The 23,220-nt window shown below is 42.1% G+C and overlaps 1 protein-coding gene across 6 annotated transcripts in view; it reads left to right on the top strand.

Moving 5' to 3' along the window:
- Positions 1 to 23,220, top strand: part of LOC120516360 (signal-induced proliferation-associated 1-like protein 2) — a 282,998-nt gene that overhangs the window by 196,472 nt on the left and 63,306 nt on the right. For all 6 annotated transcript variants that reach the window (XM_039737968.1, XM_039737969.1, XM_039737967.1 and 3 more), the window contains 2 exons: positions 13,913 to 14,170; positions 17,612 to 17,764. In XM_039737968.1, the coding sequence (XP_039593902.1) occupies positions 13,913 to 14,170; positions 17,612 to 17,764 (411 nt within the window). The remainder of the gene's footprint in view (positions 1 to 13,912; positions 14,171 to 17,611; positions 17,765 to 23,220) is intronic.

The following is a 23,220-nucleotide window of genomic DNA, read 5'->3' as shown; positions in this document are numbered from 1 at the left end:
ATTGCGAGTTTGCAGTTCAGCACAGCACAAATTTTCGAACTGTGATGCTTCAGGGTTTGAGTCCAAGTAATTCAGTTGGTGATATTAGTAGGATTTGTACTGTGGATGGGTGGAGTGTATGGCAATGCTGCTTAGAGAAGGTGGAGCTGAAGCAGAGAGAGATTGGCGGACGTCACCAGGGAAGCACTCCACTCATGATGTGTTCAGAGACGGGCTCTGTGGGGCTCACAGATGGATTGGAGCTCTCCATTTAACTCCCACCACAAAGTGCTCTCCTCCGAGCCAAAGAACACAGGTTCACTGTTCCCACTGGCAGTACACCCCAGCACTTTGAAATGTAAAAACAAAAAAGTCTGAAGTGAACGAAACAATAGATGTGTCCTTAGTCAACACTGGTGACACACTGAAAATAGCCTAGGAGTGCAGCTGGGGAGGGGTGAGTGAGTCACTCCCACAGTCACCAGCTCCTTGACCAGTCACTCCGTTCACTCAAGGTTACAAGTGTAGTGTTTATGCACTCGGTACAGTATTTATTGTAAAGCTTTTATGAATTACAAGAAAAGCAGTGTGTTGCACTTCCAGGTTCGCCTTAGCAAGTCAGGGCACAGATAATTGGGGTTCTACTGTAGTTCTTCTCAGAATAACCCGAGCACATCATAAATAGAAACCTAAAGCGTCAGTGAATGCCTTTTTGAATTTAACACCGGACTCTTGACCAATGAATGAAGGGGAGAGGTGGGTCTTCAATTGTTGTCAATCACTATCTTAAGAAATAAAGAGTCTGCTGTGCTTCTCAGTAGTTCCTTTGTATTATGAGACCAGTCCAGCTTGTCATTGATGTGAACCCAGAAGAACCTGTAGCAGTGCACCAACTCCATATCCACTCTTTGAATAGTGAACAGGCCTAGAGGCTCTTGGGCACAACGAGTGTCAATAAGCAGTTCCTTGGTTTTACTGATGTTCAGTTGCAGGTAGTTCTCAAAATTCTCCAGCTGACTCCATCTGTCTCAGAGTTCAGAATCATTTGAGAATTTCTACAAGTGACATGACCTCGTCTTATACTTCTAGTCTGAGGTGTAGAGGGCAAACTGTGAAGGTGACAGGATAATTCCTTGTAGTGCTAAAGATTTGCTTACATCCACCTCCAATGCATATTCCCTACAATTTGTATTCTGACATTTATGGAGAATTTCTCAATTATGTCTTGTTTTAACAGGTCTCGGTGTCATTGCTGTACTTCTGACCCTGCTGCTCACTCTTTTGGGAGTGTTCCCAGAAGAATGAGTTGTTGCCCGGCCTTGGTTTGTGGTTTGGCTTTTAATAAGTTTTATTGTAAAGAAGTTAGGATACTTGCACCCTGCGGCTTGACAACAACTTCTCCTTCAATTCACATTGAGGACTGTCAGAATGAAGGGCAGGAGTAAGTCATTGAAAGGTGAAGGCAAGCTGGCTCTTGTCCTTCAACTTTCTTATGGAAGTGGCAACCTACCACTTTGCGCTCACTCTTCCGTGCTCCATTCACGCTCCCGGCATTCGCTTTCACTGTGATTTGAATCATTTGGGGTCCTAGCAGTGCCACTGGTTGTAAAGCTGTTCACATCATGGCCATTCAGGCTATGACATTTTGTATAAATATTATCAGAAGTTTGTTTCACATTTAAAATGGTTTAATATGTTATAATTTTGAAGATCTTTTTCTTTATAGAAGATCATCTTTTGCTTAATGTGTGTGTCTTGCCCACATCTTTGGAGAGAGCAAAAAGGGATCCTTTTGATTCCAAGCCAAAACAATAAAATATTATGCAGTATGCTTGCAAAAATAGATGTATATGAGAGACTTCAGCGTAAAACTTATTAGAATAATAATACAATATAGGTCAATCGCCAATGTTTATGATTTTGTTTGAATAATACAAAGCCATGAAGCCATAACTCATTAGTATCCTAATATCTGGCCTTCTATGTTAGTTTGCCAAGTTCATGATAGAATGGTGCCTCGATCAATGTGGCAGCAGCATAAAAAGACAGTAAGAAACACATAGTAAGAGTCAACCAAAATGATAGTTACATTTATTAAAGAGCAGCCCAAACAGCCTCCAACAAGTTATGGTGTGCTAAGCTAAGGTGTTTTCGGCCTTGACCTGAATGTGGAGACCAGTGGGACCTCTGATATTGGCAGGAGGATCAATTTAGAGCAGCTGAAGGCACTGTTACTTGCTGCAGTTTTTGTCCTGTTGTTTGCACTTCTTTTCAACTACATGTGGAGTACTAAAGATTTTAAAACTAGCTCTATACTTAACTGGAACCTATGTAGTTTAGTGATTTTGGAATTAGTTACATGGTTATATTCCCTAATTCTAACCCTGACCCTCACTAATGTGATTTGAGTTAACAGTGTAGCAGTAACCCTTGATCTGAACATTGACAAGTCTATTTAATATAAATACAGAAACTAGTTTTACAATACCCTTCATTTTAAATAAGTTCATTCTGCAATATTTCTACGGTGGATAAAAGCAGTTTTGTCCTGGTTGGGTCCTTGGGTAATCCTGTTCCATTTTATATACTTTATTACATTGGCCATATTCTTGCATGGCCAAACATGATTCGCCAAGGAGTACAATTTTGCAGACAACCCATTTAAAAGTGTGTAGTGAATAGCAGAGAATTCCTGTACTGCACAGGCTCCACTCACAGGACTTCTTCCTAAAACACCCACCCAAAACCCCAATTCCTCCAGTCCATGTGTTTTAAACCACTGCTGGGTTTTCAAGGAGAGAGCAAACGATACTGAACGAAAGACTTGACTCTGAGAGAAAATAAAAAGCTTAAAATTGCGGTTAGCCTTTCAGGAGCTCTGTGGCTTATTAATTGATTTGCATATTGTAATGAGTGCGGAGGAGACACACAGACACTCACATACACATAGACCACCACAGCTACTGGGCTCCATAAGTTTCAGAAGTGCCTCTATCTGTTTTCTGTCATTTTAACTTTTACAGCACCATATGACCTAACAGAAGCAAACAGAATTTAGCTAAGCCTTGTGGTCTATGGATCTACAACGTGTTAAAACGCTGTGGCTATTTTGTCACATCACGTTTGCATTTCCAATTAGACAGTGGTGTTAAATTTCAGTAGTTATTTGTTTAGACATTCAGTCAGAAGCTGGGTGGTGTTAGGCAGATTTGTTGATTTTGAGTGTTTTGAGTACTGAAATCTGCATTTCCTAAGGGTCTTCATTATCCGCTCTCTTAAAAACAGTCCTTTTGACAATGTGTGACACACTGTTTATTTCAAATACATATTTTGCAGTTTATATTTTTATTAAATATAGCAATGGCAAATCTTTCAAGCTCACATCGACTCCTAAACTATTATTGTAATGCTGAACAACCGAGAGCACACACACAGTACCTTTTGTGTTCTGATGCTGTCGAATGCGCAATCTGATGTTGCCGAAAAGCTTTTTCCCCTTATATCGTGTTCGTTTTTAAAACGTGTAATGTGCTGTCTGCACACTTGACGCACATTTATATGTCTTCTAGGGTTTTTAGGAGAGTTTTCGACTGTAGACAGTTTATCATAATCCGAAGCTTGCCGTCCATCAGTCCAGTTTAACACGAGCGCCTCTGATCTTTGCAGTTCAAAATCCCCTCCTTTACTTAGGATGCTGCCTTTATGAAGTGTTGGATTGGTTTATAAAGGTGAAACTCGGTGAGCCAGCTAATTGTTCTCACTCAACTTGTGGTTGTCCCCAAATATATAGATTATGCATATGGTTTCAACAAAACTGCATTAACCTTAATGGAATGTCCCCAAATCCCATACTATAGGCCTCTTATGTTACGCTGCCTTTTATATCTTTGATCTTTGGCAACATGAAACAGTACCAGAATAAGCAGATGAGGAAGTTGCACATGTATTCAACATGTACAGGGTGGCCCACGAAAAAGTGGCCCGTCTCCACCGAGACGACTGCATTACATGGTGAAGAGAAAAATGATCAAATTTGGTGCTCACATTTACAAAAGATGCTGAAAGTGATCTCCTTGTGCGTTAATACATTTCTGTGCCTGTTTTCAGCAGCAGACGAGACGGGAGTCGTCTCGGTGGAGGCAGGCCACTTTATTGTGGGCCACACTGTATTATAGATAACTAGCTACACTATCTGTCAAAGACAAGTAATAGAATAATGAAAAAAATATTTGCCATCTTTTGCCAGATGTGTACCTATAGTGCCTTTCCTCGGTATCCACGTGTATCTTCACCTCTATTCACCGGCACTCCCTTTATTGTAAAACCTGCTTCTCAGTCTCTGTCGTTATCGTCAAGGCACCTTTCTTGCCATCTTGTCCGCTTTTATATTTCTTGACTTTGAAGGCAACTCTCTCAGCATGCCTCCTATGTCGTTTCTTCTCCTTCTCCTCCTCCTTGAGTGTCTAACATTCACACTTCTTCAATCGATTGTGTCATCAAAGCCAAACTGGCCAGTCATAAGGGACAGGAAACACACCCACACCAACGTTTTGTTGGATAGTAGATGCCCAAAATGGCAGACTGCAATAAGTGCTAGTAAAATGATCCAACCTAATGATAAGCTACCAGGTGGCTCGCTGTCTTATGTTGGTTAGTCTCTGGTCCAGCTTGGTCCAGTAAAGCTTTTGATCCAGCCTGCCATCTGAATTAGGGCAGCAGAAATGGACTCTCCTCAGGATGGAAAATGGCATAGACAGTGAGTGAGACATGGATGAAGCAAAGATGATTTACCTTTCCCTCAGCCCTAAATTTAGTCCAGTCTTGTCATCCTCGACAATCCTCTTGGTCAGGCAGACTCCACCCCCATTCCAGTCCAGCTGTGGCCGGTTCATGGCCTGTCACTCCTTTTCTCCAGTTTACAAAGATGCACACATACAGTTTCTGACAAGTGAGAAAGGGAATATACAAGTAGTTCAATTGCCAACCACCTCCTCAAACCTGCTGGTCTCTCAAGAGTCCATCATACATTTTCTTACCCCTTTGTCGTCCGCGAAGGCTCATGGAATGTAAAGCGTTCCTGCATACCTGGCCCCTTCCGTGCTCAGCTCTCCCCCTCTTTGTCACAAATGGCCAGAGCACAGCACTTAAAGGTCTTATCTGATCTGGTAAGTCCTAAATGTCCCCCAAGCAAGGTCTGGATTGGATAACTTTCCTGCATTTCAAAATGTGATATTGTTAGATAATTAATTTTAAAAAAAAATTAATTTTCCTATATGGCAGCTATTATTCTCCATTAAAGTCGAGGGGTTTGTAAATATTGTCTCATCATTCACAGAATTACTTCACATTTTATTTCTTTTTCCTCAATGTATAGACAGTAAAATATGACACAAGTACAATATGGCAGGATTATAATTACATAGTAAGTAACATGTGTATGTTTGATTTATTTTTATACATGAACAGCATTTTTTTTTGTGTCTATTATTTATGTAAGCAGCCTCCTCTTAATATCCTTTGTGTCTCATATTTTGCTTTAATTATGTTCTCGTCATTAGTGCCCATAGCCTGAGGTGGTCATTTGTCTGTGTAATGGTTGATTGACTGAAAACGCCATTGAATGATGCCCCTCTGAACTTTCAGACAGAAAGATGGGCTTTTAATTTTCTTTCTTTTTTTTTTTCCTCTAGTCTAGACTGGCATCTCTGTTATAAAAAAAAATCGCGATTTTCATATACTAACGAACCCCATGAAAAGAAAACTGCTGAAGTTGCAAAACAATGGCGTGTGGTTTGAGGGAGGATGAATCCCTCTTCGTTCTGTCTTGTTTGTTTGGGACCATGTTGCCCGGCATGAATAATCTGCTGTGTCTGCCAGTGGGAGAATTTACCGTATCTAAGCAAATGCAGCCAGACCTTATTTTTAGAAAGGGTTCATTTATAAATCATTTTGTTGTTATCTAATTCATGATGATGTTATTGTTATTGCTTGAAATAATAAAACAAATACACTGAAATCTTGATGATTTTATTTTTTCTTAATTATGTAACTCCATTTCTGACCTGTAACTTGCCCCGGGTTGTTCTGCAGCTGTTTGTCGAGATTTGACCATCCGTCCAAGTGTTCATATTTGTTTTATTATATAGTTGTGGTTCTCGGCTTGTTTATGTGCATGGTGAAAGCCGTACCACTTCTTCCAAAACTTTCCGGGACCCATGTGTGTTTGTCCACAGCAGGAAAGCAACAATTTAGAGCAGTAATTCTAAGACTGCATCATCAAAACTGTGATTTACATCTTCCAATTACAGTTGGATCCTGAAGCAGTACTCTGATCTGCTTGAAAACTGGCAGACAGGACAGAAGGGAAGTAAATGTGAAATCATTCTAAAAGCAGCACAGTGGATGATTTTAATGTATCGGGTTCCTCAAGGTGCTTGTGAGCATCGGGTTCATCCTTCTTGGACCAATAGCTGTGCATGACAGCATCAGTTTATAAGAGGATTGTCACATATGCAGAGTACAGTGGATCCGATCAACACATTGTTGCTTTAGGTGCCATTACTTCTTCAATGATATGAAATCCAGGTTGGATTAATTGTATGCATTGCTTGCAAATAGGGTTTTGGTGTGTTATTGCACAGAAGAATGCAAATCACTTAGAATTTCTTTCAGGGATTCTCCCACAGGGTTTGAGGAGCATAGAAATTGGAACATTAGAACAATCTGCATAAGAACAGGCCATTCAGTCCAACAAAGCTCGCCAGTCCTATCCACCTAATTCTTTTTAAATAACATCAAGTTGAGTTTTGAAGGTCCCAAAAGTCCTGCTGTCTCCCACACTACTTGGTCACTTATTCCAAGTGCCGGTTGTTCTATGTGTGATGTAAAACTTCCTAATGTTTGGGTGATATTTACCATAATAAGTTTCCAGTTGTGTCCCCATGTTCTTGTTGAGCTCATTTTAAAGTCACAGTCTCAATCCACTGGACTAAGTCCCTTCATAATTTTAAACATTTCACTCCTATCTCCTCTTAATCTTCTTTTGCTTAATCTGTATAGGCTCAGCTCTTTTAATCTTGCCTCATAATTCAACCCCTGTAACCCTGGAATCGGCCTAGTCGCTCTTCTTTGGATCTTTTCTAGTGCTGCTATGTCCTTTTTTTTGCCTGGAGACCAAAACTGCACACAGGACTTGAGATGAGGCCTCACTATTGTGTTATAAATCTTGAAAATGTCATGTCAACTGATTTATGCTTTCTATACGTTATAATTAAGTTATATATTTTAATGCATTCTATTGATACTAGTGCAGTGGGTGATGTCGGTCAACTTAAGACAGATCTGGGACATAGGTGACTAGGGAATGGTGATTGACATGCTGCATAGGCTTAGAACATAGGATGGCACTATATACAGTACTACTGGGTAACCCTCATTTATGTATATGATTGTAAAGGCGTTATTGTCAAGAAACTACCAATGTTATCATCAAGTAACATAATGGAACACGAACATTAAAAACCTTAAATGTCTTTTCATCCCCTATTCTCCATGGCATGGTCCACCAATGTGCTGTGCTGATTGATACACACCTAAAGAAGAACCCAACTTTGAGAGACATTCACCACAAGACCTGTGATGGCATCGGTACTCACATTCCTGGGGCTATCTGCACCCTTCGCTTGTAAAACAGTGCCACTGATTTCGAATTTTGTGTTTACAGTAATCCCTCCTCGATTGCGGGGTTGCGTTCCAGAACCCCCCGCGATAGATGAAAATCCAAGTAGAAACCATATGTTTGTATGGTTATTTTTTATATTTTAAGCCCTTATAAACTCTCCCACACTGTTAACATTATTAGAGCCCCCTAGACATGAAAGAACACCCTTTAGTCAAAAGTTTAAACTGTGCTCCATGACAAGACAGAGATGACATTTCTTTCTCACAATTAAAAGAATGCAAACAGATCTTCCTCTTCAAAGAAGTAAACATCAGGGGCAGAGAATGTCAGAGAGAGAGAGCACGAGTGTAAAGCAAACAATCAAAAAATCAATACGTGCTTTTAAGTATGCCGAAGCACCGCGATAAAGCGGCATTTTGTAGAGGGGTCCGTATCTTCTAGGCAAACACAGCCCTCTGCTCACACCCCTCCATCAAGCAGAGAGAGCGAGAGAGACAGAAAAAAGCAAACAATCAAGCACGCGGGAAGCACATCGTATATCATTGAGGAGTTTTATTTAATATGTAATACATGCTCTGATTGGGTAGCTTCTAAGCCATCCGCCAATCGCGTCCCTTGTATGAAATCAACTGGGCAAACAAACTGAGGAAGCGTGTACCATAAATTAAAAGACACATTGTCCGCAGAAATCTGTGAACCAGCGAAAAATCCGTGATATATATTTAGATATGCTTACATTTAAAATCCGTGATGGAGTGAAGCCGCGAAAGTCGAAGCGCGATATAGCAAGGGATCACTGAATTCATGTGATGGTTAATTTACTGGGCCACTGCCTCCAAACTCAACTGCCATCCTCCGTTTTGCCACCACATAGTTGTTTGCTGCGGAGTATAAACGCACTCAACTTGCACACTTCTCTAGCGAGAATCGATTCACCACCATTCTGTATTCGAACACAGCAGGGGTTGCCCAGTCCAGCACATTGTTACACCCAATCTCAGGCTACGCAGTGATGCCATTGATGATGCTTTTCGCTCAGTAGTTTAAATGCTACAGCCTGTGGAACGTCATATACAGTGGAACCTCGGTTCACGAACGTCTCGGAACACCTACAAATCGGTTTACGACCAAAAAGTTCACCAAACTTTTGCATCTGTTCACGACCTCACACTCGGTATATGAACAAGCCAGTTTCCCTTTCGGTTTGTGCGCGCCGATGATTTCCGCATGTGTTCAGTCTCTCCCTGTAGACACAGAGAGAGAGAGAAGGGGACGGACGGACGCACGCACGAACGCACGAGAGAGAGAGAGAGAGAGAGACAACTGGACGCATAAGGCTGAGAAGGCAGTTAAAGAAATGCACCAGGCTTGTTTTTAAAGAGACAGATCTGAGCATTGTTTTAATCTCGTTGTATTTATTGAAGACTTTTTTTCTATTGGATTTTAACCTCCATTTCACTTCTGTTTACAGCGAATGGTTCATAGCGCGCATTGTTACAATGCTACTTTTCTTGGTGGTTTATTAAATTACGGATTTTTCAAATGTTCATTCTTTTCCCTGTGCTTAAAACTCATTAAAAAAAAAAGTGTTTTTAGCGAGCGGTTCATAGTGCTATAGCGCAAACTCTTGCAGTGTTAGTTTTCTCTGTTGTTCAAGGTTTTCTCAATGTTATTCAATGTTTTTACATTTAGTTTACTATTACACTGTGCATTCTATGGTGTTATTAACTATATTTGTGCTTAAAAATCTTTACAAAAAAATATAAGTATATTTACATACAGTTCATACAGTCTGTAACAGATTAATTGTATTTACATACAATCCTGTGGGGGAAGTTACTTCGGTTCACGACCAAATTGGTTTACGACCAGAGTTTTGGAACGAATTATGGTCTTGAACCGAATTTCCACTGTGCATAAATATGGGCCACCCTGTATAAATAAAATATATTCTTATTAGCCACGCTATCTGTCAAAGACCGGTAATGGAATAATTAAAAAATATTTGTTATCTCTTGCCCTACTGCACTTTCCTTGGTATTTGCATGTGTCTGATTGTCTCTTCATCGATGTTCCATCTCTTGCGCACGTTCTCATAACGCCTGCTTCTCAGGCTCTCATTATTTTTGAGGCGCCTTTCTGTCTGGTTTTCAACCTTCAGTCTTTGAAGGTGACTATGTCAGCGTTCTGCATCTTATGCCTTTACTAATATTTCCGCATCGGCTCTCCTCTTCTCAAGCGCATTCCCATAAAGCCTGCTTCTCGGACTCTGTTGTTACTTTCGAGGTGCCTTTCTCACCTCCAGTCCAGTTTTCATCTTTGAAGGTGAGTCTATCTGCATTCTGCTTGTTATGCCTTTACTAAAAGGCCGCCACTCTTTCCTCGAGCACATTCCCGTCCAACCTGCTTCTCAATCTCTCATTATTTTTGAGGCGCCTTTCTGTCCGGCTTTATACTTTCAGCCTTTGAAGGGAACTCTGTCAGCATCGTTTGTCTTACGCCATTACTAACGTTGCTTCGTCGGCTCTCCTCATCTCAAGCTCGTTCCTGTAATGCCTGCTTCTCAGACTCGGGCATTTTTGAAAATTCTTCTAAGTTTGTGTTCCTTTGGGTTTTCTAGTTCCTTCAAGGGGTGGGCATTGGAACCTTTATGTAACCTTGCAAAAAAAAAATGCTTGAACAATTGTTTCTGCTGTGAAGGCTATGAACTTATTTGAAACACATTGAATTTGTGTTTTTATTTATTCTTTTTATTATCAAAGACAGTTTTTCTATTCACATAGCTTTAAGTTGAGGTTCTTTTACAGTAGTAATTTAGTAAGATGCTTCTTATGTGTTACCTTTGAGTAATTTGAGCTGCAGTAAAAGCCAAATAGGCATGTAACTTAATCTGCCAGATTGCAGGGAGTAAAAAGGACTTAGTCCTTGGATGCAGTCTGCAGGGGCTTTTATGTTCTAGCTGACATCCTGAGCTGGTGGGCTGTCTCCATTACTAAGCCTGCGTTCAGTTTCCAGCAGAACTGACAATTATTAAGCTTGATCTTTATTTAAGAGTAGTTCTTGTGTGATCGCTGGTAGGAATTAAGGTTCAGAAACCTAGTGTACTTTTAAGCTCAGCTTCCGGCATTTAGCATTCGCTTTACTTATTTATTTAAATGTTCACTTTGGAATTCCAATAAAGGATTTTAACCTCTTATCTAAATTTGTAACATGAATCTACCCGGCCTGCATTTCATTGCCTTCTCTGCCTCGGTTTTTCTTGTAATTGTTTTGCCTGATATTTTTCTACTTGTTGTCAAGAAGCGGGTTTCCATTTTCTATCACGTCGTCCAAAATGTTTAAAGTGAAGGTTTAGGATGTGCAGTGTTCTATTAAACATTCAGAAATTCCCTGCATGTCCAGTTACCTGTCTCTCAGTTCAGTCTTTATTAACTGAAACCCAAGCCCTGCAGGACTCTTCAGTTTTTTAATATGTCTCTGATGTATCAGATTGACAGCATCTATGAAGCCTTCAGCAGCTTAACGACATACGGAACAACTTCCCGCAGGCTTTCTCGCGGTTTATTGTCCGCTGTGTTGTCATCGCCATTCAGTTCTCTATTTACCTGGGTTGGAGTCCCAGCAATGGCTGCTTAAATGAGTGAAGTTTGCACACATCTCGACCCTAGGTGTGTGCGTGGGCTCACTCCAGTTAATCCAAAGATATTCTGATTATAAACTCCTCCTTTATATCTAAATGATGGGGGCTCAGGTTCACTCTCCATCCATATACCTCGGCTCTGCTTTATATAAATTGTACTTCTCAGTGAGCATTCTCAGGTTGGTAGCTTTCATGTACAAAGACTCGCCCCATGACTAAACACTCATAATAATAATAATAATAATAATAATTAATTACATTTATATACCCCTTGTCTCACTACTCAGTCTTATTTACATAGACAGAGAGGAAGCACTTCAGCCACCACCAAGGTGTAGCACCCACCTGGATGATGTAATGGCAGCCATTGTTGTGCCAGCACACTCATGTTTCCTTAGCTATTAGGTGGTGAAAGGGTGAGAGAGAGGAAGCCAGATTGACTAGGCTATGGTGGGCAATTTAGCCTTGACATCGGGATACATCCTACCCTTTATGAAGGATGCCCAGGGATCTTAAATGACTACAGAGAGTCAGGACATCGGTTTTACGGCTCATCCATTTTTACAGCAGTGTCCTGATCACATTCAGACCAATAGGTTGTAGGAACCACGTGCTTGTCTCACCAACACCTCTTCCAACCCAAGCTTTTTCCTAGATGGTCTCCCATCTAAGTACTGGCCGGCCCCGAACACGAGGGTGACCTCTTCTGAAGTGCAGGTGGTATGGCTGCTGGCTAGTTGCCGTGAGTTGCAGAGTATGTCTGACTAGACAGCTGGATTCATGGCAGCACACTGTCAACTGTGTCCAGCTGGCTAACATTATGTAAATGAAGGCTACCACTAAAAGTCACTGGGAAAGCCACGTAATGTGACACAGCCTGAAGTGATGAGCCAATGGCATTGTACTCCTTGGGGGGGACAGCCCGGACACAGACGTGCAGATGCCGATGTTGTATCACCCAACACACATTTATTATACATTTCTTCTATTTACAGTGTACACAACCCAGTGCCACAGCACCAATCACCCTCAGTCCAGGCCCTTCCAATGCCTCTCTCTCTCCTCCGGTCCGCCTCCACTCCTCTCCTCCGAGCTCCATCCTCTTCCACCAGACTCCAGCCCATCGACGTGCTTCAGGTGCCTCCCGATAACCTTCCGCCGGCCCTCCCTGGTGTGGCGGAAGTCGGCTGTGCACCTGTAAGCACTCAGGGTGTCCCTGGTCGTCTTCCCCCTAACACCTCCGGGTGTGCCGGAAGTGCTGAGGGCCGGACCTCCACAGGCATCGGGGCACTCCTTGGCGGTGACCATGGGCCCTTATAGGGTTGAGCTTCCAAGCTCTGTTCCCGTGGTCCCCAAAACCACCAGGGCGGTCGCCCCCTCATGGTCTCGAGGAGGCGTAAGCCCTCCTCCGGTCCTTCTGGGCTTCCCAGCTGGGTACTGCCCCCAGCCGCTTGCCACATCCTGTAATATTTAAATTTGCCAGCACTGTTTACAAATATGAACAGTTTTGTTCTTTGAACCATTTACAACAAAAAGCAAGAAGCACAAACTTCATCGTTCTTCACCATTATAATAGAACTAGCACAGGGTCCTAGAAAAAAATGGAAATGTAGAGATGTCAGATAACTGAAAGAAACTACTCTGGGCATCTCTCTCCTAGGAAGATTAATCTTGCCAACGTGCTTGCCTCGCTTCTGTATTAGCGGCTAAGCGAGTGACTCTTTCCTTGTCGGTTTCATTTTGCTGACGTGCTGGCTTCACTTGCATATCCCCAGGGGTTGAGCCCTTAGCCCAACTCCAGCTCTCACTTCCGGGCTGAACAGACACACACACACACACACACTCTGCCACATGTAGACGTTTATATATAAGATAGTCCAGATAGCAAGAGGAGTGAAACACGTGTCCTGAATGTGATTATGGAAAAGTAACGCATTATACTTGCTTAGTTAATCACATGCATTAACCCTTTAACTTTGGCAGTCTGTATTGTTATATGCCTACTGTACAAGAGTATGAATTTGTGCTTCTTTTCCACCCATGCCTCTATACTGTTATACTTTGGCACACATTTAAAGTGGGACAGCCATGCTTATAACACAGCTGTAATTAAACCCGTTATTTATTGTCAAATTTCCTAAGGTTTCCCTACCAGCAGACAGTTGTGTAGACTGTTCTTACTGTCACGTTTATTTGTTGGGATTACAATATTATTACAGTCCTTAAAAAATGGAGTGCATGAATGGCTGCTGCCTTCCTCTTCCTTTCTGCCTATGCTGTTTGGCTGTAATGTGTGTCATGTCAGCAGCTATCAAGTGATGAAGGAGCCAAGCTGGACTCTTGCCTCGGCCATAAGGAAAGGCGGCCAGTTGATCTGGGAAGCATGCCAGACTACTGCTAAAGCCCATTCTCCCCCACCCCCAAAACCCCACATGGAATTAAATTAGGCACTGATTATAATATACTTCTTTTTTTCCTTTGTTGTATAGCTGCTGTCGTAAGTTCAGAACCACAATGCTTCTGAAAGTGACATTCGATGATGGCTAATGGCTCTTCATGCAGCATGTCTTGGTGATTTTGTTCTTAACCCTTGTTTTCCTTTCCATTTGCAGAGGCTGCTCAGAGCTCTATCGAATACCAATGGTCGAGTACAAGCTTGACAGTGAAGGCACCCCTTGTGAATACAAAACTCCTTTCAGGAGGAACACAACCTGGCATCGTGTCGCCACTCCTGCTGGCCAGCCCGTTTCACGTGCCTCCCCAATTCAAGGACCAGCTGACAGGATGCAGTGCCAGCAGCTACTTGATCAGACCCAAGTGGCCATTCCCCGCAGCACGTCCTTTGATAGAAAGCTGCCAGACGGAATGAGGTAATGCACTTTAAAATTGCCGCTCCCTTTGCTGTCAACTATGCTGCAGCGTGTGAGGGCATCGTGACAGGGCAATGGCGATTTTAAGATACCACAGTTGAGTTTTAATGACAGCATACATTGTCACTTTTATGCCTGGAATAATTGAGTAATGAGAGATACAGCCAGTAAAAAGTTGCTATCAGACATAAGCCAGCAGGAAATCTTTGCCCACCACCAAAACATGAAAGAAAAACTTCTGAGAAGGTTTATCAAATTTAGTGTGGCATTTGTTACATCCTGTGTACTGTGCATGTATGTATGTATTTTTTATTTTTTTTAATTTTTTTTTTTTTGTCCTCTTATGTTCTTTATTAATCCCCAATGTGAAATTGTCTTTTCACAAGACAGTTGGGGGTTAGAGTGCAGGGTCAGCCATTGTACAGCCCCCCGGAGCCATTTTCAGGTTAAGGGCCTTGTTCAATGGGCCAATGGAGTAGGATTCTTTGTGGCAGTAACAGGGTTTTAACTGGAAACCTTCCAGACAACAGCACAGATCCTTATCCACAGAGCAGGGTTATGGAGTAACAGGGCTGCCCTTGCGTATTGTTTGTTCCCTAGATGAACACAGTTAGAGCCGTGCCCAAGTATTTGGCATTAAGTCATATTCGTTCAGTGTGGGTGCTGGGTTCCAACAAAGCTGTCTTTTGTCACTGCTCCTGTTTATGGTTTTTGCGGACAGAATATTGAGCCGAGGATGTGAGAGTGTCCAGTCCCAGAGGCTAGGAGTAACGTACCACTGTTGCATTATGCAGATGATGATGTCCTCTTTGCTTCATCTGACTGTGAATGTGAAGCAGCTGGGATGAGGATCAGCACCTCCAAGCCCGAGGTCATGGTACTCTCTCAGAAAAGACTGGGTTGCTTTCTCTTAAGCAGTCCTTAGTGGAGGAGTTCAGGTATCTCGGGATCTTGAGAGCATGAAATCGACAAATGGATTGGAGAGGTGGCAGCTGTTTTTTAGTCACTGTACCGGTCCATGTTGGTGAAGTGGAAGCGGAGTCTAAAGATGAAAACCTCTGCTGACCAGTCGGTTTAGATCCCTGTCTTCACTTATGGTCCTGAGCTATTGGGTATTGATCAAAAGAATACGTTTGTGAGTGCAAGCGGCAGAGACGAGGTTTCTTCACAGGGTCGCTCTGTGATTGGGTGAGGAGCTAAGTGAGTCGAAGCCTCAGCATAGAGTCGCTGCTCTGGATCAAGAGGTACCATTTGAGATGGTCTGGGCATGTTGTAAGGATACTCCCAGGGCGGTCCCCCCCACTAGAGCTGCTCCCAGCACGTCCCACTGGGTGGACGCCCTGCTGTACAGCCAAAATACACTGGAGGGATTATATCTTTTGGGTGGGCTGGGAATGCCTGGGAATTCCCTAGGAAGTGCTGAAATCTGTAGCCAGGGACAGGGATGTCTGGGCTGACCGGCTTGGCCTGTTGCCTCTGTGACCCTTGCCAGTAAAGTCAGTTTCAAAAATGTGAGGTGAGATGTGTGTTGTGCGTGCAGTAATGTTAATCAGAATGATTCGCGTGCACCATTAATATTTCCTGTATTATATGATGGCTGGTGTGAGAATAGCAAACTTGAGCCACCAAGGAGTGTTGGGGAACCATAATGCTCCTGTTAAATCCAAGGGAAGTGAGGGGACAAAGTGGCCAAAATAATCGGCATACGAGGGATTAAACAGCAAACTGAGTCGGTTAGTCAACAAACTGACGGCCTCCTTCAGGTTCCAGTCGGTTTTCTGGCTGTGATTCTCGGAAGAGGCGGGTCTTAGTGATGTCACTCTCCTCCCCTTCAGGGTTCCTCTAAACTGCAGATGGAAAGAGAGATTGTGTTCACAAGAGTGCCCCCTCTCTGTTTGGGGTGGTATTGCTTACCTGCAAAGAGCCTTAGGGATGTCTCCTACTTGCACATGCCTGACAATGAATTAAGGCTTCATGGATCAAAAGTGACTGTGAAATGTGCATTTGAAAGGAGTCCGACAAGCATTTCACCAACTTCCTTTTTCATCTAAACATGCTATTGTTCTTTCTTGAGCTTGTGGTTCTTGCAATCCAATCATTTAATTTTGTTTTTGTCTTGAGTGCTTGTTGGCTGTCTGTTTGCTCAAAGCCTTTGCCATTTTGTGTCTGCCACCCTTAATACATCTTTACAAAGGCAAAAGAAAAGTTTTAAAATCAAATAATGAAGCCATTGTTTGCCCTTCAGAATATTTTGGTAATCGCGTAATGGACGCTGATCGGACATTCTCTGATACAGCCTGAAGTATATTCTGGCCACGAGGCAGTGAGGGGTACCAGCAGATGGCTGAGGTCACCGTTTGTCACCAACCCTTCTGTGCTGTTACAGGAAACAAGCTTAGTTACTAAAAACTGTGGCGGAGAAAGAGATAAACACTCCACAAAGCGAGCCATTATTTTTGGCATTCAGATGCGCTCTTACGTTGTATTCCTGTAGAAGAAAGATTTATGCTATAAAATGTGACGGTGATCCTGAAGATAAAGCTCCTGCCTGACTCTTTATGCATTTTTACTTAACGTCTTAAAGAAGCCTGTGTGTTCCACATGTGTGTGCTGGACAATTCCAGAGTGTGTGTGTGGGATTGGGTGGTCTGCTCCCAGTTCCTCGTTTCCTTCCCCCGTTAGATAAGCCGTCACACTCTCCAGTGTGTTACTGTGCTCCATAGCCTTACCCTTGAGATTACCAATTCACAGGGGAATTTTGTTTCCAGGAAATGTTGTCCTTAAAACAGCCTGTCAGTTTGTCCCCCAGTTTTTGGGGGGTCACTGTCTGTCACTCGGCTCCTGTTACCTTTTCCAGAAATCTGTTCCAGTTTCCACACATTCCCCATCGATTGCCTTGTGTCAGGTTTCACGAGGGGATTTGGAACATCTCTGTTCAGGGATCTTGAAAGACACAGCTAGCCCCCCCGCTATAAATAGAGATGGGCCATCTGCTTTGAGTGGAGACGCCTCGTTTCTTTAAGATGAGAGAAAGGACTTTGCGAGAAATCCCTTTATTTTTTTTCCCCCTTCCATGTAATCCTTCAGTTTTCATTTCTTTTTTGATTTGTGTGTCGGCACCTTTCTCCTTTCAGGGGATCATGAGAAAGCAATGTTTGGGCCATTTTGTTTCACAGCTAAAGCAATGTGCTTCAGATTTTCAGAAATACTCATTTTATCTTCTGCCTTGATATTGACTGATGATAATTGGATATGACAGGATGAAAGGTTACACTTCAGCATGCTGCATTTTTTTTTTTTTTTTGATATGTTCACCGTTGAAAAATATTTTACTCGTCCTCCCCAGTCAGTTTGGGAAACGGAAACTGAGAGCAACATTAGGCTTTGATCCTGTTGGGGGGGGTAACATAACAAAATAAAGAAATGTCTCTCTCTGTGTAGGCAACTCCAAGATGTTGAAAGCCACCAGATACCTCAGTGCAATAGAAATGAAGGCAACCAGCATTACAGGAGCTCTCCAAGCAACCAGTCCTCGTCCAGTGACCCCGGGCCTAGTGGAAGCGGCACCTGGACACAGCAGGCAGGATTGGAAGGGTACTCAATGACTTTAAAGCTTTCTGTGTTCATGTTTTAATCTGCTCTATGATTCCATTAATGTTTTGTCCATCCCTTCATCATAGAACCATGAGAAGTCCATTAATTCATTTGATCATTTTGACTGATTAGACACTTCTGTGGTTAAATGTTTGGGTTGTGTTTGTCCTCCTTGGTGGAAGTTGGAATCGGTGTATATGAAAAATCATATTTAATAAAAATAACATCGAGCCTGCGATTCGAACCCAATCTCCTGAAGCTGTGAAGCAACCACTCATGGGTTTAGCTGTACACATAAAACTGGGATAAGGTGAGCAATCTGGTTAAGGCAGAAACCGGTTTCTTAAGATCCCAGTTTACATACACAAGTCCCCTTGGCAAATGCTCCTATGTTTTAGAGATGCACTAAAACAAGATTAAATACAGACACTCCTCACTTAGTGACAAGAGTTCCAATTCTACGATTAGGTCGTTAAACGAAATGGTCGATAAGCAAGAAGCCGCCTCTTACTGACTTTTCAAGCATACTCTACTGGTAGTACTGATAACTCTGATTATGCCGGTTAAATCTCTGACAAAACCGTTGACCATCCATAGCTTGCCGTAAACATGTCCGTTGATTTTTTTCGCCTTTGCGCGCCTTCAAAGTCTTAAAAAAACTGTGCGCCTTGGCCTGAATTATTAAAACGCTCATCAGCATTCCTTTTTTTTTTTATGTGGTTGTCAAAGCAGATCGGCCGTAACTTCTCCATTCTGGAGATTCCCAACGCTAGTGTAGTGAATACTGACCGACTGCGGGAATGAGACCGAGACTGAGAAAGGGTGTTGCGAGACGAGATGCTTGAAGTTGAGTTGCCACGCTGCCGTTTCCATGACTAAAGTTCTTATAGAGCGTACAATACCGACAGGTCAGAGGGCTGGTCGTAAGTCAGTGCAGTCATTAGGTGAGGACTGTCTGTATAATCGACTACCACCAGGAATCTGAAAAGAAGCATGGAGTTGGTGTCTCTCGAGCACTGTGGGGAATGTTACTTTTAAAACTTAGTTACGTTACTTACAAATATGTTATATAGTTATAAAATGTAATACATTACAAACATTGCATTACTTTTGCATTTTCTTTTTAATTCTTTTGTAAGAAAAACTGCACATTTGACTGGTCACTGTTTTGTTATCCCATACGTGAACCTTCATGAAACTAACTAGAAACAGCCAGACGTGTTCATTTTCCTGTGTTTTTTATAAATACATTCATGCAATTTGAAGTAAATCTCATTCAGCCCCTTTCTTAATTCCTGAAATGAGCCACCGATGATTTGCGGTATGAACGCTGTCCACTGCTTTTCCCAATCACACTGTTCCAATGCATTTGTAACAAACAGCTGGTGTTGTCAACTGAGAGGAATGCACAATTTAAAAATGAAATTTTGGGGTGCCAAGTGGGTCACCCTGTTTACTGAAATGATTAGTTGAAGCAAAATAACAGGCGAACGGAGGCTCAGAATCGATCAGCTCCTACCGTTGGCTACGACGACAAGGCTCTGAAGAGTGGTCAAGTTTCAGGATGGAGCCCCGTCCGGCGGTTTTGCTTGTACCTGAATGACACGCCTCTTTCCTGAAGCGCCCGACCCTGATAGTCCTCTGGCCAGAATGGGGTGGAGCCTGCTGCCCTCATTGGACATTTCCTCTGAGCCGCGGACTGTTCCATTCCATTCAGACTAGCGTGGTGCTGAGGTGTTACCCGTTGCACTGCTGTGCTCGGATCCTGAGGTGGTTTGTTGTGTGGTGGGTGTGTCAACACGCTGTATCATTGCATGCTCCAAACTACCCCTCTCTCTGTGGGTGCAAAAAGAGACCAGATAGTCCGCCCCTGCACCCTCTTGTGTCCTGGGGTGGTAGTGCTTACCTCTGACGAGTCCAGAAGATGACCCTGTGACGCACATGCTTCATACTCGTGGATAAGTTCTCCCGCAGGTAAGTCGGGACATGATTTTATCGTATGATTTCTGGTATTTTATAATGTCGGTCATATAAGTTAAATGCAGAAAATTACAACTTGGTCCAAGAGATTGTGATATGCTAACGCCCACCTGAGAGGGAAACCTCTCTCTGTCTGTCTGTCTATTGGGCCTACGTGACTACATTGTAATACCCAAACTATTCTGAAGTGACGTTTGCACTGTTTTGTGCGTTTTTTTTTTTTATCTCACACCCTCATACTCCTTTATCGTAAGAGCATCCCTTATGTACGATGGAGCGTTCGATCAGAAGAAAATATGAAGCTGGTTTTAAATTAAATTAAAAGTAGCAAAAGAAATTGGTAACTGCACTGCTGCAACAAAATCCGATGCGTCTGCGAAACTGATGTGAGATTGGAAGAGGCAAGAAAATTAAAAAAAAAAAAAAAACTTAAGTGTCACATTTTTAAATAAGCGTATAAGTCACGCTGTGATTTTATGATTGATTTTTCGGGTTTCAAGACCTGACTTATACGCGAGTATATATGGTATTTATTAATTTGTTTCTGTTACTGGATTGCACACAGTGCACGCTCTTCTGTTTGACTGTTTTATTACGCCCTGCAATGGAACTGGCATACTGGTACATTTTCTCCATGCCTTGCACCCAGTGTTGCTAGAATAATAATATTAATGCAGGTATTTTTACATTGAATAAGTTTTGCAACTGGTTACTCATTACTCTTAAAAAGTCATGTGGCTACGTAACACACGTTAATTTTTAATGCGTTACTCCCAGCACTGCTCCTGAGATTGTGCTGCTAAGCTTAGCACTGTACATAAATGTAATGATTTCTGCAGTGCTGAGACAGATTATTTGAACCAGGAGACGAAATAATTTGATCCCAATGAGCATTTGCCTCAGGAAATTGATCTTCGTGTACACTTGCACCATCTTCTACCCGCGGCTGCTGGAAGTGCATGCAAAGCTAATAATGAGCGTACACAGATAACTGTAACGCAGTTAAGGGTTTACTTGGCCGCATAACCAGGTTGCTCACAGAGAAATCTACATGTGTTCACCAGATTTCCCCAAGAACAGTAAGCTGGTTCCTGTAACTGGAATAAGCAGTTAAAATGGCATTTTAGAAGCCAGCTTTCAATGACTTGCCGAGTTATCAAGACGCATGCAAACACACTAAGTGTGCAACTGAGTGGCCGAGTGAAGCAGAGAGTTCCTTAATTTTGTAGATGAAAAGAGCACATTTCCACTTATTAAAAGCACGCAGTGAAAATCAATAAGATATTATTTGGTTTTGCTGCTATTAAGATTCAGACAATTCTTTGTGCACCAAGAAGCAAAGTCCTGCACCTGACTCCTCTCCTTGGTCTCTTCTCTTTTATCAGTGCACCCCATAAGTGCAGAATCAGCAAGTTACATGACCTGCTGTTATATTTACAACATGAGGTGTACAGAGTGAAGAGGAAAGGAGACATGCGCAAAAGGCAAATAATTTACAGGCCGCTACAGTTGTGAGATAAATCCCATGTGTGCAAGCCCAGTGTGAGTGACCATCTGTCGTATGAATTTTCGGTCATTATAACATTATTAATTTAGTATACGACAGTCCAGACCAAACGTTTGTGCTAATGTAGCATGTACACACTTAACTGTCGTACCTTCCGTGAAAAAGACTGTAGTATATTGGTACTGAAATTGTGTCTCATTTTTGTTGCCCTCCCAAAATATGTGACTAGTGGATGTCTGACTTGCACACCATGTGTTGTTTAGTTTACACGCTTCCTCAACCTGCAGGAAAGGCAGACTTGGATGTTTTTTTATACTCCAACTTGAAACTCCTGGAGGGCAGTGTAAATTGTAAATGGATTCAAAGGGAAACATTGCCTTGGATACTTAACATTTATAATTTGAAGAGAAAAAAAAAAACGCCTTTGACACACTTAGTTTGCCCCTTTTCTCCAATTGACACACACTGGCATTTCCAGGAAGCATTTTTAAATTGAAAGGATGGTGTGCTGTGTAATTAGCAACTTTGAAGCTGTATCAGCTTTCTGGAGTAGACTGCATACTTCACTTCTATCACATCTACTTCTGTTTTAAATCCATTTTTGTGCACGTTGCCATAATAGGTTTACACTTAATTTTGTTTAATGCTTGTGGTGATACAGTGGTTAGTTTAGTTGATCTACCATGATCCAGGAGACCACGTTTTAGTTTGAAAATGCAGACACTAATCTCCGGTTTCACCTTTTGTCCCCCTACTACCCTAGCATTTTGAATCCCCAAAAAAGAAGACTTTTCAAAACTTCTGAGTACTTCTGAGAACATGTCCCCAGCTTTGTAATATGGGTGGGCAAAAACACCCTTTTTCAAAAACACAGACTTTAATTGCACTCTGATTTGTTTTTGCCCTTCCCTGATTGGACCCTGCTGATTAAAACGTCTCATTCCCTGATTGGTCACCCGTCATGGGAGAAAACCAGATTCCAACATGGAGGAGTTACTGTCCGTGGCACTTGGTGCTAACCTGTATGCAACTAAATTGCGTTTTGTACACTTCGAATGCTGCATACAAGTAAGTAAATATATAAAAAATTGATAGAAGGACCCACAATCTCTGATATAGACACATACAAGTTCAACCAGACACACATTTAACTGGAACACAGTGCAAGCAAAAGTGCCAGAGAGCTAGCTGAATCATGACTCTCAAATGAAAATGCCATTAACAGATATTTGGACATGAACCAGCACATGCAGGCTTAAAAAGAAGAACACCTAAATGATAAAAAAGTCTTATAGATATAGATATATCGATCGATCGATCGATAGATATAGATGTATGGGGTGTAAACCCTTAACTGCTTCGCACTTGCTTCTAGCTGCCATGGGTAGAACATGGTGCAAGTGTACACGAACATCATTTTCCTGAAGCAAATGCTCATTGGGATCACATTATTCCATCTCTTGGTTCAAATAATCTGTTTCAGTATTGCAGAAATCACTTATGTACAGTGCTAAGCCCAGCAGCACAATCTCGGGAGCAGTGCTGGGAGTAGCGCATTAAAAATTAACGTGTGTTATGTAGTCACATTACTTTTTAGAGAAACAAGTAACCAATTGCAAAACTTATTTAATGTAAAAATACCTGCATTGATATTATTATTCTAGCAGCACTGGGTGTAAGGCATGGAGAAAATGTACCTGTATGCCAGTTATATTACAATATAACATAATACACACACACACACACACACACACACACACACACTACACCAGAATGACTAAAAAGAAAAAAAAACATCTGACTTGGCAGGCCCAGTCCCAGTGAGGTGTTCATTATTGAGGCGTAGAGCTGTCTTTATAAAGGAGCCCTTGTTGTGTTTTTAACACACTTCTGTTAAATGATTTGTTGGCTGTAAGTCCTCGGTGTTAATGTGTCAGAGAGAGGATGTGCAGGATTGTTCATAATGGCA

This window comes from Polypterus senegalus, chromosome 16 (assembly GCF_016835505.1).
Source record: "Polypterus senegalus isolate Bchr_013 chromosome 16, ASM1683550v1, whole genome shotgun sequence".
Lineage (NCBI taxonomy): Eukaryota > Metazoa > Chordata > Cladistia > Polypteriformes > Polypteridae > Polypterus > Polypterus senegalus.
Note: the sequence above shows the minus strand (reverse complement) of the source record. Positions and strands in the feature narration are given on the sequence as shown.